We start from the raw sequence: 20,044 nt of genomic DNA, 5'->3' as shown, positions 1-20,044 counted from the left end.
TACAGTCCCCCTTAAATTATGGACTTACAGAATAATAGCAAAACTTACAAAAGCTGTTGTAGTTAATTCCAGATATTGGCTTGTCTGTGTTTGATCTGGATCTGGATTTGACATTAGATTCAGTGGAGTTGGTAACTTCACACAAGTACAGTACAGTTCAATCATTTTTGGAACCCCACAAAACAAATAGGGAACTTAATCCTCTCCATTTTTGCTCTGTGACAGAGCACCACTGTACCTTGGCCAGCATGCTCATGGCATCTCCATGGTGGAGAAACTGGTCGACTTTACTGATTAACATTTGAACAGCCAATGAATTTTATTCCACCCCTGGAAAGACCGAGACGTCATCAGAGGTCTACAGTAAGATGTCATTTCACGATTCATTGATCTTTATTTAGATGCTAAATTTGGACAGTAAACAAATAATTTCCAAAGTCTTGTATATGTAGTACATTTAGAAAATGTTGATCGACTTCTTTTACAAAAAGTTAAAGTTACTGTATTCAAAGATATCTGAACAAGCTTACACACTGACTTGACAAGAGGCACATCTTATTGAGGTTCTCTTGAACAGAGTAAATATATTGTACTGTTTAAACATGAAAAGTAATCCTTTGATGTATGGACAGTTAAATTCCAGATGACAGCCACTTCTCTTTAAAAACACAAACAATGAAAAAAAAAATGAATTTACATTTAAAATGTGAAATATGTTTTTAGTCCTTAAGCAGTAATGGCCCATTTACAAGATTGAAAAGATATGACACCTTTCAAAATTCTGACTGCACTTGTAATATAAGGGGCTCACCGATTAATTTATGGGGCTAAATTGTTATTTCTATGGTATTTTTTTTTTTTACATTCATGTCAGTCTGTCTTTTTGTCAATATATCTGTATGATTTATAATCTGTCTATCCATCTATCGGTCTTTCTATCATTTAATAAGTTTTGTTGCGACTGCCTTGGCAGAAGCTTGACATAGTGACCACTTACACATCCTTATGTATATCCAACAATAAACCTGTCCACTCTCTGGATCAAGGTCACTGTTCAGATTTTCTTAAAATTAAGCTCAATGTTAAAGAATTTTACTTTCAGGTAAACTAAAATGTGTCTCTTGTTGACATTATAAATCTTTTCTTTAGATGGAAAATAATGACAAGCTTATATTTCATGTCTCCTTTTTTGTAAATGCCAAGGTTTCAGTTAAAATTCTGTCTTTTTTTTGTTGTTTGTTTTTTAAATTTTGAAAGGTCAAACAGTAACGGATGATGACATAGTTTTACATGTAAATTTTTTTAACTTTATTTACAACAGATTAGTTCCCAAAAATGTGCCATTGTTGTGGATTTTATGCCATCTTTTAGCACATGATAGCCTGTTCATAGCAGCTAATATAACTGGTAAAGGAAGAATCGGGGAAAACACCAGTAAGGACCACCATAGCTACTGGCAAGCTTTTCTCACATATCCACATTGGTTGAACCTGGAAAAATTAGTAAAAACTACTTGCCATAAGGTATCTAAGGACTTCCTCTTTCAAATTAATAAAAACTACTTGCCATAAGATATCTAAGGAATTCCTCTTTCAAATTAGTAAAAACTACTAGCCATAAGGTATCTAAGGACTTCCTCTTTCAAATTAGTAAAAACTACTGGCCATAAGGTATCTAAGGACTTCCTCTTTCAAATTAGTAAAAACTACTTGCCATAAGGTATCTAAGGACTTCCTCTTTCAAATTAGTAAAAACTACTGGCCATAAGGTATCTAAGGAATTCCTCTTTCAAATTAGTAAAAACTACTGGCCATAAGGTATCTAAGGACTTCCTCTTTCAAATTAGTAAAAACTACTAGCCATAAGGTATCTAAGGAATTCCTCTTTCAAATTAGTAAAAACTGCTGGCCATAAGGTATCTAAGGACTTCCTCTTTCAAATTAGTAAAAACTACTAGCCATAAGGTATCTAAGGAATTCCTCTTTCAAATTAGTAAAATCTACTGGCCATAAGGTATCTAAGGACTTCCTCTTTCAAATTAGTAAAAACTACTGGCCATAAGGTATCTAAGGAATTCCTCTTTCAAATTAGTAAAAACTACTGGCCATAAGGTATCTAAGGACTTCCTCTTTCAAATTAGTAAAAACTACTGGCCATAAGATATCTAAGGAATTCCTCTTTCAAATTAGTAAAAACTACTAGCCATAAGGTATCTAAGGAATTCCTCTTTCAAATTAGTAAAAACTACTGGCCATAAGGCATCTAAGGGCTTCCTCTTTCAAATTAGTAAAAACTACTGGCCATAAGATATCTAAGGACTTCCTCTTTCAAATTAGTAAAAACTACTAGCCATAAGGTATCTAAGGAATTCCTCTTTCAAATTAGTAAAAACTACTGGCCATAAGGTATCTAAGGAATTCCTCTTTCAAATTAGTAAAAACTACTGGCCATAAGGTATCTAAGGAATTCCTCTTTCAAATTAGTAAAAACTACTGGCCATAAGGTATCTAAGGACTTCCTCTTTCAAATTAGTAAAAACTACTGGCCATAAGGTATCTAAGGACTTCCTCTTTCAAATTAGTAAAAACTACTGGCCATAAGGTATCTAAGGAATTCCTCTTTCAAATTAGTAAAAACTACTGGCCATAAGGTATCTAAGGACTTCCTCTTTCAAATTAGTAAAATCTACTGGCCATAAGGTATCTAAGGAATTCCTCTTTCAAATTAGTAAAAACTACTGGCCATAAGGTATCTAAGGACTTCCTCTTTCAAATTAGTAAAAACTACTGGCCATAAGGTATCTAAGGAATTCCTCTTTCAAATTCAGAGGCATGAAGATATTTAACCTATGTAGTTTCTGGTGTACAGTTGTTTATTTATGCAATCAGATTTCATATCTGAGTTTTTTGAAAACCATTTGCATCAGCCATTGTATTCATCTGGGATAATATTAATATATGCAGGCAATTTATATACTGATCTGCTAGGGTTCCTCTTTTGCAGTTCTTCTTAGCCTATAATGTGCTTAAAACTGCTTTTAAACCCCACAACACATCATAAGCAGTGTCAGCATGAGAACTGTGCATCACCTGCTTGGTTGAGATATGATGCATCTCATTGGGGGAGGGGGGGTCAGCATGAGGGCTGTGCATCACCTGCTTGGTTGAGATATTATGCATCTCATCGGGGGAGGTCAGCATGAGAACTGTGCATGACCTGCTTGGTTGAGATATGCATCTCTAGTGGGTCAGTATGAGAATTGTGCATCACCTGCTTGGTTGAGATATAATGCATCTCATTAGGGGGGTCACCTTGATATAATGTATCTCATTAGTGGCAGACCTGCCAACCCTTAACGATTTTTCCATAAGTCTTACGAAAATTACCTTTTAAACATGGTCTTATGGCATTAAAGCAAAACCTCTGGAAAAATGATAATTGCCAAAAATATCTGGAAAATTTGTTCATCTGTGTTTGATTTGGATCTGGGTTTAATATTAGTATTAGTGAAATTATCCAGGGAACTAGACTAACTTTACTGCAGCACCCACAGAAGCTTTAAACTGCACCTATTTGTCCATGTGAAGTGTCTGCATGATCAAACTGCTGATTATATAATTATTTTTTTTGAAATCGCATCCAGCAAGCATGCATGTGTAAGACAAAAGGGAAAATAAGCCTCTTGAAAAGTGTTAATAATAAACACAAAAGAATAAAAAGGAATATTCAGATTCTTTTGAATAAAAGCTGGAAGGGACACAATTGGTTTTATTCTACATCACATGCCAATATGAGTATGACTCGTGGCGGGAGATATGATTGCCAACATCATGTTAAATGGGAAAAGAATTTCCAAGAATTACGTCATGTTGAGAGATAGCAACAAGCCATTGAGCTGCATAGTGTGTGAAACTAGAGTTTATGCAACTGTACTAGTGGTAAATAAAGTCTGTGTACTTTACAAACTTTTCAGTTGAACATAATGTTTATCTTCGCTGCATGTTTGGAATACTGAACTTTTAATTAGTTTATGATATTTTTTTCACACCTTTCCTGAAAACTGGTCAAACTTACGGACAAAAATCAACTGCCTTACTAAGACGGACTCGTCAAAGTTGGCAGGTCTGTAGTGGAGTCAGCATGAGAGCTTGGTTGAGAAATGATGCTTCTCAGCAGGGCATGCATGAGAGATGTGCATCACCCGCTTAGTTGAGATATGATGCATCTCGTTTGTGGGATCAGTATGAGAGCTGTGTATTACCTGCTTACTTGAGATATGATACATCTCATTAGCGGGGTCACCATGATAACTGTGCATCACCTGCTTGGTTGAGATATGATGCATCTCATTACTGGGGTCAGCATGAGAGCTGTCCATCACCTGCTTGGGTTAGGATGTGATGCATCTTAGTGGGATCAAACTGAGAGCTGTGCATCACCTACTTGGTTGAGTAAAATGCATCTCATTAGCGGGTTCAGCATGAGAGCTGTGGATGGCCTGCTTGGTTGAGATATGCATCTCATTATTGGGATCATCAGAGCTGTGGATGGCCTGCTTGGTTGAGATATGCATCTCATTATTGGGATCATCAGAGCTGTGTTATCACCTGCTTGGTTGAGATGTGATGCATCTCAGTGGGGTCAGTATTAAGGCTATGCACGACCTGCTTGGTTGAGATGTGATGCATCTCATTGGGGTCAGTATGAAGGCTATGCATACCTGCTTGGTTCAGATGTGATGCATCTCAGTGGGGTCAGTATGAGGGCTAAGCATGACCTGCTTGGTTGAAATATGATGCATCTCAAAATATTTGATGACATGATGTATATTGTACAGTTAGCCAGTCATACAGTATATATTGTGATAGAGGACTGATGATTCAATATGTGCCATGCTACCCCATTTTCTAAGTCAGTATACTGATGTTGTAAGGGTAAGGGTATTAGTACTTCCCAAATATATCATACTGTTTGCAAACTCGGCATGTTTGGTTTTGATACTGACTGGAATCATTTTTATCCCTGAATACCCAGATATTACCAGATGGGAGCTGTAAATACATGGGAAGTTTAATGTTCAAGATTTCATCTGCCATTTTCATTTTTACAAAGCTTTATGGGGTTTAAAGTTAATTTTTATACACCTTCCTTGTGGTATATAATATCATGTTATGACATCCATTCCTCCGTCTGTCTGTTCACAATTCCACCATCTACAATTACCATACTTTGCAAATAGCTTGCATTAAGGTTTCAAGAAGAATCTTATAAATTTTGGAGTCAAAAGGTCAAAAGCCAGGGTCACTGTGACTGAAAGGGAAAATTGTTTCCTCACACTAACAATTCTGTTCCAGAATTGGACCAAATATTGTGGACAGTTTGTACTTGAGGTAAGGAAGGGGCCAGATAATTTGGGGGGACACAAAGTCAGAGGTCAGGTTGTTGTAACTGAAAAAAAATGGTGTTATGTACAATGACTTTAGTTCTGCAACATAAACCTGGGTTAAACATTGTATAAGGCTTGCATATGAGTATGAAACCAAAGTTTTTGATGAGCTTGCACTTAAGTGATGAAAAGAGGCATGTTTTATTTACGATCAAAAGGTCATAGGTCAATGTGATTGTGATAGTAAGTAAACTGGATTACATTTTTAAATGTCTTGTCATGAGACTTATCACAGTTCAGCAGCGTGCTACATTGTAATGTACATATCTTTTGACATTGTTCTAAGCAGTTTGGGTAGAATTAATCTGTCCATTTTGTAATTTGGCATGTAATTGAGCAATGATAATAATCTTATGACGAGATATTTATCACATGACAGCCACATGACAGATTGACAAAACCTCTCTAGTGAAATAACCAAAACAAACAAAATACTTTGGAGTCATCAAAAGTTGCACCGCATGGGTTCCTTGATAATTAAATAGTTGATTAGCTACCAGTGTAGCTCAATAACTCAAAATAGTGATCCTTGCTCAGGTTGTTTGATTCCACATGGATTTGCAAGTTGTCAAACATTGGATTTCATATAGAAATATGCTGTACAGATCTCCAGAAGTTCACTGGAACTGACCTTAACTCAAGAGTGACACAAAATACCAGGAAATAGATAAGAAATAACTGATATGTGCTCTAATGTTCTTCAGACAAATATGTCTGCAATAACTGCAGTGTTTATGAATAGGTCAGATCAGAACCCAGACAATCAACATACCTGTACAGGTTTCAGGACTAAAATATTGGACTATAGTAGAGGCTGCCTTATAATGTAGTTTTGGAATAATTTGTATGTGCCTAAATTTAGCATGGTAAGTGCTAGAGCTTTTGTCTTCCCTCCCTAAGCAGGTGGCTCACACATTATTGGTTAGGGTCCACAAATAACTGGACTAAAATTTGATTAAGTACAGGCTGGTGTTCAGTGACATTCTTGTGGATAGCCTTCTTGCCGGACCATTTTCCTCCCATGCCAATACTGGACATTCGTGCACAAGAGCGGAGGTGTGAAACGGTTTTCACCCGCTAACAAATAGGTGTCCCAAAGTGACATCATAGTCGCCGACCAATTGCATTGGTTGACACCCCACTGATTGGTAAACTAGAATTTCCTTATAAACATGAGTGTGTGGGTCCAGTCCCACTCATGTAAGCCCTTCAATCAGAACGTTAGGGTCCAACTTGGACTCACAGCTGAGGCTAATTAACAGTGCACTTTGTGCACATAAATGCCTGGGGGATGAGGCTCTAATTCCTTCCCCCAGGATAAATTATCAGGCTGCTGTGCAGCCATAAACCCATGGTACATGTACAACAGTACAAAAACCACGTTAATTCAACTAACTAACTAGACACCGCATCTGTAAAATAATTTTCTTGTTTTGCCCAATGATTTGCAGACAGCATTCTTTTGGGACCATAAAAATAATTGTCTTCTTTTGCATGACGATTTGCAAGCAGGATGCAGTGTTTCATTGAACACTTGGATCAAACTAATATAAACTGTTTTCTTTCCCAGGAGGCTTTGCTACACCGTCAGTCCAAGCAGAGAAGGATAGCAGCATCAGAAGGCCCAAACCATAAGCCAACCCCATATTCCAAGTGTATACACACAGAAGACAAGGCCAAGTGCTGTGCTAGAGCTGTTCCACTCTCAAAATACTGCAAAGACCGTATCCTTCCATCTTATGTCTAGATAAGAAAGTTTATGCTTGTATAGCTAGGACTGTTTCGGTAAAACATACTTGGGACCCATGTGTGGCACTTTTTGAGTAATCGATGTACCCTGTCGTATATTTTGCACTACTGCCTTCCCAGACTACCATTTATATTCAGTGGAACAGCCCTTATAACTTGTGAAAGGTTGGGATAAAATGCCATTATAAGAATCAAATTAAACACATCCAAATGATGATTTAGTTTATTAAATGTAAAACAGCACTTTAATTAATATTTTAAATAGTGTCTGCCTATATGGTGAGGAAAACAACTTTCATCAAGGACAGGTAGAGTTGCTGTTCTTGGCCAGACATAATTAGTGCCCTTACCGTGGAATCACATGTTTCTGTAGAGAATAATGATGAATAGTTAGACCCAGTTGTATCAAAATTAAACGATCTTAAATATTGGTATACCCTAAAGAGTGATTATGCAATGTATTTTAGTATTCCTTGAACTGTCTGCAGAAATTTGGTCATCCCTCCTGTAGCATATTTTCCTGTCACAATCTGATACATATGAATCATACGCATGAATGATACCCATAAATTGTACATGTGATTGATACACATGAATGATACACACGAATGGTACATGTGATTGATACATGTGAATGTTAAATAGGAATGGTTCATGTGATTGATACATGTGAATGATAAATATGAATGGTTCATGTGAATGACAACATTAACCTATTTCTCCGTCAGATTCATTCCCTGATTGCATTAACATTAGGAAAATAAACTCAGCTACCTCTGAATCCTGAAAAGACTACAGTTTTGTATTTCCTGACTATATAAGATACAGACAGGGTGAAGAGACACTTAACTGTTACCATCCCTACCTCTGTTAGATGGCTGCCCATCAGAATTGAAAGATATCTTCATTATATTAACCGATACATCTTGAAGAGCAGTATAGCACTGTAGCATCACTAATTTTCTCGGGGTATGCTATTGCGTTGACCAAGAATTTAAAGTCCCAAAGAAAAATTAGCGATGTATGATAAAGAAACAACACCTTTCCCCATTTTCTTGCTGTGCTTCATTCCTAGAGATCAACAGATCTGTTTGACAAGTCAGTATCATTTCTGTAATCAGGTAATATAATGAGCTTTTACATGTGTTTTATTTTAACCCTTTTCCAAAAAAGAACTACAGTGCGTTTCATATTATTTCAATGCACATGTATGTCTATGGTATCCAGTAGCTATAATTTCTACTCATTAATTTAAGTCATATATTATGACATAAGTGTGGAGAGACACAAGAAAAAGTATATGGTATTAAATAGAGGATATTTGCTTGAAGTGAGTGAATAACGGATATATTTCATTGAGTGGATGAAAAACTCAGTATTTTCACGAGTGGAGAGTTTTTCACCCATGAGATGAAATGTATCCATTATTCATTTCAAGCAAATATTCTTTTTATTTTATGCTTACATACATTGGCTACATAAAGTTTGTGACACAGTGAATTAGCAGATTTCTTACGGTAATGTCAGCTGTTTACCGTACATGTTCTGCTGTGCTGTGTGTACCTCTGCACAAAAGTAGTTCCACATCAGGGGGGCCCGACTGGTCTAAAGCGCTGTTCGTTACGGATCACTGCCATCTCACCTTTGCGTTGGTTCGAGTCTCAGATTCAGCCAGTGTGGGTATGTGAGAAAGCTTGCCAGTATCTTCTTGTGGGTCGGTGGTTCTTTCCGGGGTTTTCCCGGGTTCTTCTTCCATCATTAATACTGGCCGCCATGTATAGCCTATCGTGTGCTGAAAAATGGTGTTAAACCCTTCAACAACAACAACAGTTCCACATCATAGTGATAAAAATTAACTGATATTTCCAGAATGACAAACTACAAGTTTCAAGGATAACAGACAGGGATTATTAATAAGAAAACATTTACATAAGGAAAAAGTAGTTCACTGACAAAATCAAAGGGAGGTAAGTATGTTCTGACCCAGAAAAGTAGTTCCTGTAGTGAAAAAATATTGTCAATTTTTCATTACAGTGAAATATCAATATTATTTTAATTAGAAAATCAAGTTATTCACTGCTTAGCATAAAATGAATCTCTTGTATACATGAAAATGAAGAAATAATAAATGATAGTAGTGTATAAAAATTAGATTTAAGACTTATTCCAATTGATTCATCATTCAGATCAAACTGTATTCACAAAATTTAAATCCTTGTGAAAGCATGCCTTATTTCATCCATGCATGCTTAATCCCAGCAAACAACATGACTGTAAAATACTGTGAATATTGCCTGAAGCACAATTACAAATAAAAAAATCCTGTATGTACTGTAATTACTACTGAGTATTAAAGCTCGATGATTTGTTGACAAATTCATTGAATGCACTTCATATCAATCAAGTCTGTTGATGCATACATTTGTTGGTTAGGTAAATAATCCAAAAATGGTGAATTTAAACAAGCCAGCATTCTAACAGCTTTGGATAACTTAGTGTGACGCATATTCTTGTGCACCAAACTTATCCATTCACCTTGAATCAGATTGATTGATAAAGTTTTAAATATTGTGATCGAAGTTTGTTCATACACAAGGCGGACTCAAACAAAGGAGTTATTCTGTTATTATTCAACTTCACATCTTCATACTTTGGTTGGCTTTGAACACATCAGATGTTGACAGCGTTTGCTAATTGCATTGAGCAGTGGACTGCTGGTCATGTGTTGGACTCACAAATGGAATTAGGACATTACCCAAACTAATGTAAGCTGAATTATACCACTCTTATGCACAATCATCAGAAAGTGATTGGTGAAGCAAATTTATGGACAGTGTTTTAAGTAAGAGATCATCCACTTGTACTTTAATAACCAATCAACTTTGTGTTTTTGGCAGGGTCAGTTCCCTTTGATGTTGAGTGTAAGTGATTGATCTTGACAGGTTTTGATTTGCACCCATACAGGTAGTAATATTGTTTTAACCATAGTTGTTGGCATGGTTTCATTTTTTTATCCTTTATTTGTGTTATATATAGGGCCTAAGCCGCAAAACTAGATAGCTCAGCATAACCACAAATTGAGACCCACATAAAGATGCTGTATTGTGTATTAAGATGTTTACTTCATATTGCATCATTATTTTATATTTTGTATCCGTAATTTCATGAGTGCTTTTGCAGTTGTGTATGTTATTTTGACTATGCTCCCACACAGTATCAGCAGTTTATTTGCTACCTGTATTTTTCACTTAAATAATAAGTGATTATTATTGTTATGTGTAAATGCTTTTAGATTGGTAATTTTTGGTAGTTTTGTCATTCAGGGGCTCTTCTTACCTGTAAACCAACAAGAGCTGGCCTCGTGGCTCAAGTAAGTTGTTAGATCAACATACTCTGAACACTCAGTATCAAATAGGTAAGATGAAGATCTCTGCTCATGAAATATCAATGATTTCAACAAATCTTGCCATCTTGTTACTGTTCAAAAAATAGTGGATTCAGTTGGCTGGCATGTCCAGTCTGTTTTCTGTAGCTTCTGTTTAGGGGGCAGTCACCAGTAATTATATACTTTTCAGAGAGTGATGTATGTAAGGTGAAGTTGTTTGCGTTTGTAACATAAACAATGGAGATAATGTTGGCAATTCTCCATGCTACTTTGATGTAATGTGGCTGACATTTCTTTGGATACTGTACTTGTGGAAATTGTACATGATCTAAGCACATGGTTTAACAAAATGGATGCTTCCATGTGCTTGACAAATTAACCTGAATTAGTCAAAAGTACACTAACTTTAGCAGTTATTAAAATATGGAAAATGATTTTTGCTGAAGTAGGCAATAGCAGCTTCTGAAAGTGCAATGAACGAATTACAAAATGTCTGAAAAGTAAAAAAAAGTTTTTCTACAATTTACCTCTGAAGTCCAGGAAGTGAAAATGGATCTAGCTGTTTCTTTTTATACAAGCACATCTTAAGTGAGTCAAGCTGTATACTCTAGAACCGAAATTACACCCATCAATCATATATCAGAATAAAGGGAATTAAAAGTTCATTTAACAACACCTAAGATATACAAAAGTCTTTATTATATAGCCAGTATAACCAGTGAAGAAATCCTGGGAAATTCTTTTTCTTTAAAATTCTGACCCTATGCAAAATATGAAACTGTAGAGTACCACCTTACAGGATATGGCCTTGCATTAGTGAAGGTTAAATCACATTTGTGCACTGGTAGTTGACTTGACAATTACCTTACTCCATTTGTGACAGCATAGCCTCATTTCTGGGTATGACCTTGTAACTTTCACTGGATTTTGCCAGTGAAACTTGTACCTATATGGTAGGACCCAACCAGGGTTGCCATTATAAGAAAATGTTCTTTAGTTTTGCTGCCTTCAAGTTATTTTGTTTTGGTTTTGTTGGGTTTAATGCCATTTTTCAGCGCATGACAAGCTTTACACGGCAGCCAGCTTGTTTGGCAGAAGAAGAGCCAGAAACCCATGGGAAGCTACTGGCAAGCTTTCTCACATTCCCCCAATGCCACCATTAGTCAAGCCAAGACTTGAATCCATTCCGAAAGAGGTGAGATACGAGTTATCTGTAAAAGCTAGCACCTTAGACCTCTCTGTCAACTGGGGCACCCACCTTCAAGTTGCAATTTGATCATTTGATGATAGCAGTCTTTTTTCTTCTAGAGGGTGAAATTAAGACTGAGCAAAAGTGAGTATACAACCTCTACTCAAGCATTTCCTCATCCTTCCTCATCCTCCTGACCATTTCTCCTAATGTTAGTGTAATCAGGTAATGTATTCAATGGAGAACGACATTTTTGCGTACATTTTGTTTATTTAAGAATACCTGATCACATTGCTTTCAATCCCTCCCACCCTTCTCACAAATACTATCATTCTGCAGTTGGTTTTGCTCGGTCTTAGTTTGGGTAAACCTCTAGGATATGGGTAACCATGTTGTGGGGGCAAGGGGAGGTTAATCTGTAAGAGTTACTTCTGTTTGTCTATATGTTATATTGACAGAATATGTTTTTGTCTTTCAGGGAATGCCATATTTGGGAGGTAGTGGAGTTTATTATCCTAATGTTAATATGATTGGGTAAGTATTCTTAATTTACTAAAAAATTTGCTTTCCACTCCCCATTGATCATCAAATTATTGCAAAACATGAGGATTGCCTTGTGACATTTAATCCTGGTTACTCCCCTCATGTGGGGAAAATCATGGATCAGTGACCGTATGAACTTGAGAGCGAAGATTCCTTCCTTTCCCCAACTATTCCTCAAGGAAAGAAATGCCGCTCTGAGTAAATGGTGGACAGAATCATTTGGGTAAGAAGGCCCACCACTTTGAAAGCTAAAATGAGGAAAAGAAGAGTTATCTCCAGTGGTGCAATCAAAAACTCGTCTCATTCCTTGTGAATTTTGACCTGTTTCAGTGGAAGGCTTTGCCAGTTTGCCTGAAATGAAACCATTGTTTTGATGTGTTTAATAAGAATCAGTCTAGATCTTCTATATCTAACCTGCCATACAAAATCGGCATCTAGCTACAGTAGGCAGAATCATCAAAATAGATACCTTGGTTGACCTGAACTATCTGCTGTTTCATGACATGCGATTGCACATGATAACCACTGCTTTCATTAACAGTGTCTTGAAACTTCCTAGCCCATAACACACAGCTTGAACCAGCTTTACATGTAAGGAGACCAGAGAAAAACCTAACTCCAGGTAAAAAGATGTACCTAACTCCAGGTAAAAGGATGTAACTCCCACTTCCTATTACCTGTTGTCTGTATCATATTATGATTGGGTAGTTTATTTATAATTTAAAAAACATTGAATAAAATATCTTTCTTTGATAATTACCAGATTATAATATGGGTACATTCTTTCCATGCTCTCCCTGCAGTTACATCTTTGGAACAATATGCACATCCACTCCAGAAGTAACTTGCAGTTGATGGGATTTTAGGTGTTAATTCCTCTATCCACAAGGAGACCACTTTCTGACCTTCATCTTGGCAAATAGATGACCTTTTAGCAATTATGTTGCTAAATAAGCCAAAAGATATGGCTAATGTCATTTTAGCTTTGGAGAACTTAATTTGTGAAGTAAAGGATGTACTATTAATGTATTATGATTGGGTTTATGTTATCAAAGAAACAGATTTTACTCTAAAAGTTGGGTTCCACTTTATAACTTTTGAAGAACTTAATCATTGAATTTAGTATTGGTGTTACCTTTACTTCAAGAAAATCTAAATTACTTTCGGACCATTGGGACAAAATTTTGGGCAGTTATGGTTCTTCTTTAACGTAAAACTAAGTCTTTCATTGACATCATATTGACTAGGCATGTATGGATATGTTTCTGATCATCTGGTTTTTTAGTTTCCTTGACCTCAAAAACTGCATTATACTAAAGAACACATCTGGCGAAGAGAATATATGTGCAATTGACATAAAATAAATGTAAATGACACTTCTAACTCTCTTGTCGAACATCATTTTACGGACTCTGTTATTAGGACATGTTCATCATAACTACTGGATCTCACAGGATATGTCATGTCTTTATATTATACCATGATCAGCAATATGATCATTAATAATGTTTATGAATGCATTCCAGGTAGCATATGGAAGCTTATTTCTTCAGTAAATATTTCAGATAGCATATGAAAGCTTGTTTCTTCAGGGAGACGTTGCAGATAACATATGGAATCCTATTGCCAGGAAGACATTGCAGATAGCATTTGGAATCTTATTGCCAGGAAGACATTGCAGATTGCATATGGAATCCTGTTGTCAGGAAGACATTGCAGATTGCATATGGAATCTTACTGCCAGGAAGACATTGTAGATAGCATATGGAATCCTATTGCCAGGAAGACATTGCAGATTGCATATGGAATCCTATTGCCAGGAAGACATTGTAGATACCATATGGAATCTTATTGCTAGGAAGACATTGTAGATAGCATATGGAATCCTATTGCCAGGAAGACGCAGATAACATGGAAGCTTATTGCTTGTGTTTGGAGGTGAATTGAATTAGACAGAAAGGATAATGAATGTAATGGTAGAAAATCACTTCCACCATCACCACCACCATCATTATCTTGATTGTCTTCATCATCATTATTAGAATCATAATGATCAGTTATCTGGTTTCCTTAGATCTGTATAACTCTAGATCAGTAGTTTCCTTAGATCTATATAACTCTGGATCAGTGGTTTCCTTAGATCTATATAACATTATATCAGTGGTTCTTAACCTATGGGTTATGACCCAAAACTGGGTCGCCATGCTGTTTTGAATGTGTTACCAAGATCAGCCAAAATGATTTGAAAAATCCTTCCCATGTGGTTTTCTAGCATTCATTGAATCATGAAGCTAATACCACAAACCTAATCTGGGTTGCCAACCGAAAAGGTTAAGAACTACTGCTTGAGATGTATAGTGTATTTGTACATATTAACACAGCTATCAGTTATTTGATTTTTCACGAGGTTTACGTAGTTCTGGACATACACCAGTATCAGTCATCTGGCTTCTTCACAAGGTCTACATAGCTCTAGTTATAGTGTATTTTTATGTTTTACACAGATATTTGTTATCTGGCTTCTTCACAAGGTCTACATTGCTCTAGTTATAGTGTATTTTTATGTTTTACACAGATATTTTTTATCTGGCTTCTTTACAAGGTCTACATAGCTCTAGTTATAGTGTATTTTTATGTTTTACACATATTTTTTTCTGGCTTCTTCACAAGGTCTACATAGCTTTAGTTATGGTGTATTTTTATGTTTTACACAAATATTTTTTATCTGGCTTCTTCACAAGGTCTACATAGCTCTAGTAATAGTGTATTTTTATGTTTTGCACAAATATTTTTTATCTGGCTTCTTTACAAGGTCTACATAGCTCTAGTTATAGTGTATTTTTATGTTTTACACATATTTTTTTCTGGCTTCTTCACAAGGTCTACATAGCTTTAGTTATGGTGTATTTGTATGTTTTACACAGATATTTGTTATCTGGCTTCTTCACAGGGTCTACTTATCTCTAGTTATAGTGTATTTTTATGTTTTACACAGATATTTGTTATCTGGCTTCTTCACAAGGTCTACATAGCTCCAGTTATAGTGTATTTGTATGTTTTACACATATATTTGTTCGTAGACTTCTTCACAAGGTCTACATAGCTCTAGTTATAATGTATTTGTATGTTTTACACAGATATCTGTTATCTGGCTTCTTCACAGGGTCTATTTAGCTCTAGTTATAGTGTATTTGTATGTTTTACACATATTTGTTAGCAGACTTCTTCACAAGGTCTACATAGCTCTAGTTATAATGTATTTGTATGTTTTACACAGATATTTGTTATCTGGCTTCTTCACCGGGTCTATTTAGCTCAGGTTATAGTGTATTTTTATGTTTTACACATATATTTGTTTTCTGGCTTCTTCACAAGGTCTACATAGCTTTAGTTATGGTGTATTTTTATGTTTTACACAAATATTTTTTATCTGGCTTCTTCACAAGGTCTACATAGCTCTAGTTATAGTGTATTTTTATGTTTTGCACAAATATTTTTTATCTGGCTTCTTTACAAGGTCTACATAGCTCTAGTTATAGTGTATTTTTATGTTTTACACATATTTTTTTCTGGCTTCTTCACAAGGTCTACATAGCTTTAGTTATGGTGTATTTTTATGTTTTACACAAATATTTTTTATCTGGCTTCTTCACAAGGTCTACATAGCTCTAGCTATAGTGTATTTTTATGTTTTGAACAAATATATTTTATCTGGCTTCTTTACAAGGTCTACATAGCTCTAGTTATAGTGTATTTTTATGTTTTACACATATTTTTTTCTGGCTTCTTCACAAGGTCTACATAGCTTTAGTTATGGTGTATTTGTATGTTTTACTCAGATATTTGTTATCTGGCTTCTTCACAGGGTCTACTTAGCTCTAGTTATAGTGTATTTTTATGTTTTACACATATATTTGTTATCTGGCTTCTTCACAAGGTCTACATAGCTCCAGTTATAGTGTATTTGTATGTTTTACACAGATATTTGTTATCTGGCTTCTTCACAAGGTCTACATAGCTCCAGTTATAGTGTATTTGTATGTTTTACACATATATTTGTTCGTAGACTTCTTCACAAGGTCTACATAGCTCTAGTTATAATGTATTTGTATGTTTTACACAGATATCTGTTATCTGGCTTCTTCACAGGATCTACTTAGCTCTAGTTATAGTGTATTTGTATGTTTTACACATATTTGTTAGCAGACTTCTTCACAAGGTCTACATAGCTCTAGTTATAATGTATTTGTATGTTTTACACAGATATTTGTTATCTGGCTTCTTCACCGGGTCTATTTAGCTCTGGTTATAGTGTATTTTTATGTTTTACACATATATTTGTTTTCTGGCTTCATCACAAGGTCTACATAGCTCTAGTTATAGTGTATTTGTATGTTTTACACATATATTTGTTTTCTGGCTTCTTCAGAAGGTCTACATAGCTCTAGTTATAGTGTATTTGTATGTTTTACACATATATTTGTTATCTGGCTTCTTCACAAGGTCTACATAGTTCAAGATATATAAGATGTACATTTTCCTTAATGCATACCAGACATCTTGAATGACCCTCATCAGGTTCTGTACAGATCTTGCAGCTTTGGTGTTGGAGCATGCAGACGTCCAGTGGCATCTATTGAGGGTACAGCTGTCTGTCCACTACATGTCCTTCCCTCTGACAAAGAGCCTAGGGTGCCAGTGAAAAAGGTTTTTTCTTGTTTTTTTTATACCTAGATTGTTTAGATATATACCCTGCTTCAAAGCACAGTATACATGTACCTAAATCAATTTTACAATATAAAGAGAGGTCACATACCATTATCAGCCTAACTCATTTACATATTGACTCATGTTTGAAAAGTGAATTATTAGATCTGCATAGACTTACAGTGGTCAAACTTTTCTTTAATCAGTAAAAATTCCATTTGATTGGTTATCAAGATAACTGCACTAGAAGGCAATAAAGCAACTAGAGTCAATGGAGTAGGTGCATATGCTGAAACTTGCAGGCAACAAAGTGACTACAATCAATACACTACTTGCATATGCCCTAACAAACACTTTCGGTCAAAACTAATGGGCAATAAAGTTACTAGAGTCAATGCAGTACCTGAACATGTCTTGATACACACACCAAGGCTGAAACTAGCAGGCAGTGAAGCAATTAGAATTGCTCTTTTGTTCAGCTGAGAAGTCACCTTTTTAATATAATTGAGTAGTTTCCCCAGTACCCGCTTATTGCCGATGACTTATTCATTCATAACTTTCATATTTAGTGCTCACTGAAGTAGATTTATCTGTTTATCACCTGACCTTCACCTTTGTATCATGACCGTACCATAAAAATGGCTTTGCATGCTGTGGCATAACACATATCAACACTGCATTATAACATCATTGTTGATAGGTTGAGAAATGCTAAGCCTTTGATGTTATTAGATAAATAGAATCTCGCACATGTCCATATGACATTAGACACACAAAATTTTCCTGTTGCACTTGTTTTAAAATTAGGATAGATTGTTTTAATGTACAAGTGCTTCAGGTATTAGGCAAAACCAGTTCAGTTTGATGCACAAATTAATTTTGGGAAATTTTTTTCAAGTACTTTTTTTAATAGTTTTGTTTTTACCAGTGGCTGGTTGGTGCTAAGGTTAGCAAAAGTTTAGGAAACTCTTTTAAAAAATGCAATGTAATTACACATTTTTACCTAGCCTTTGAAACAAGCATTTTTATTAGTTAAATTCTTAATTCATATCATCAGAAAGAAGCTATTAATGTATTAATGCATCTTTCAGGGGGCTGAGTGGTCTAAAGCACTTGCCTTTACAGATCACCACACTTTTCACATGGGTTTGAGTCCTTGGGCTTGGCCAACATATATATGTGAGAAAGCTTGCCATCAGCTTTTCTTGGGTTGGTGATTCTTCCTGGGGTTCTCTTGGATTCTTCCTCCGCCAAATATGCTGGCCTCCGTGTATAGCCTGTCAGCTTCTGAAAATGGTGTTAAAACAGTAACAGATGACACCAACAATGATACACATCTTTCATTGTTGTTTTGACAATAGTTGTAAACATGTTAAGATGTTTTCTGTTATTTATTTCTTGAGATAAATTAAGTTTTACAGCCATGAGTAGTTTTTAGAATTGAGCTTGTATTTTACAAGATTCATTTAATCTTAAAGCTAGAAAATTGATTACACATTATGCATGAATGAATTTCGCTTAACCATGGCCACTCTTGCAGTACACAATTGAATACACATTATGCATGAATGAATTTCGCTTTACCATGGCCACTCATGCAGTACACAATTGAATACACATTATGCATGAATGAATTTCACTTAACCATGGCCACTCATGCAGTACACAATTGAATACACATTATGCATGAATGAATTTCACTTTACCATGGCCACTCATGCAGTGCACAATTGAATACACATTATGCATGAATGAATTTCGCTTAACCATGGCCACTCATGCAGTACACAACTGAATACACATTATGCATGAATGAATTTCGCTTAACCATGGCCACTCATGCAGTACACAATTGAATACACATTATGCATGAATGAATTTCGCTTTACCATGGCCACTCATGCAGTACACAATTGAATACACATTATGCATGAATGAATTTCGCTTAACCATGGCCACTCATGCAGTACACAATTGAATACACATTATGCATGAATGAATTTCACTTTACCATGGCCACTCATGCAGTGCACAATTGAATACACATTATGCATGAATGAATTTCGCTTAACCATGGCCACTCATGCAGTACACAATTGAATACACATTATGCATGAATGAATTTCGGTTTACCATGGCCATTGGTGCAGTGTGTAATCAATCTTCAAGCTTCAGGGCTTTATGAATCCTGTAAACTTTTAAGTTCAATTCTTAAATGACACTCACTGTAAGAAGCTCATGGGGTCAAAGTTCATATTCAGTGAGCATTAAAGTAACAGTCTATCTATGGATGTATGTTTCAGGCTGCGGAGACTGATAGGCAGGTTGATGTCACAGAAGATCCTTCAGATAGGTCAGTATCTGGTAAAGAAACTGGTCTAAATGGTGATGCATCTGAAGATTACAAAGAGCAGAAAACAATCAGGGGGCAATTATTATTACAGCATCTCCAGGGTCATGGACCTGACCTCAGTAGAAGTCAGGATTTATCAACCAACCAGACGACAGCCATGGCTAGTAAGTTGACAAATACAGTTCAGCCAGACATGGGATTAACCAATCAGATTACACTTTCCACTTCAAACAGCCAGAATTCAATGTTGACAAGCACAGGCACATTTCAACATCAACAGGGAATGAGTACTACAAGCACTAGTCTGCATCAACAGGGAATGAGTACTACAGGCACAGGTCCACGTCAGCAGGGAATGAACACTACAGGCACAGGCCCACATCAGCAGGTAATGAATACTACAGGCACAAGTCAGCATCAACAGGGAATGAGTACTACAAGCACAGGACAGCATCAGCAGGCAATGAGTGCTATAAGAATAGATCAGCATCAACAGGGAATGAGTACTGCAAGCACAGGTCAACATCAACAGGGAATAAGTACTTCATTTGGTGAAGGGGATGGATTACAGGATTCGATGGATACAAGCTAGATCTATTGAAGTAGATAATTTTGTGTAATTAGAAAATAATTTTTTTGAAAAAAAATAAATTTTATATTTTAACATTATAA

General features: G+C 35.9%; 1 protein-coding gene across 1 annotated transcript in view; it reads left to right on the top strand.

Annotated features, from left to right (window-relative positions):
* The window catches only part of LOC149791300 (KAT8 regulatory NSL complex subunit 2-like), a 79,292-nt gene extending 59,248 nt beyond the window's left edge, over positions 1-20,044 (top strand). The window contains exons 7-9 of the mRNA XM_089969834.1: positions 7,017-7,170; positions 16,868-17,019; positions 19,323-20,044. Of these exons, the coding sequence (XP_089825960.1) occupies positions 7,017-7,170; positions 16,868-17,019; positions 19,323-19,964 (948 nt within the window). The 3' untranslated portion in view covers positions 19,965-20,044. The remainder of the gene's footprint in view (positions 1-7,016; positions 7,171-16,867; positions 17,020-19,322) is intronic.

This window comes from Sinohyriopsis cumingii, chromosome 9 (assembly GCF_028554795.1).
Source record: "Sinohyriopsis cumingii isolate HCF-2022 chromosome 9, ASM2855479v2, whole genome shotgun sequence".
In the NCBI taxonomy this organism is placed as follows: Eukaryota; Metazoa; Mollusca; class Bivalvia; order Unionida; family Unionidae; genus Sinohyriopsis; species Sinohyriopsis cumingii.
Note: the sequence above shows the minus strand (reverse complement) of the source record. Positions and strands in the feature narration are given on the sequence as shown.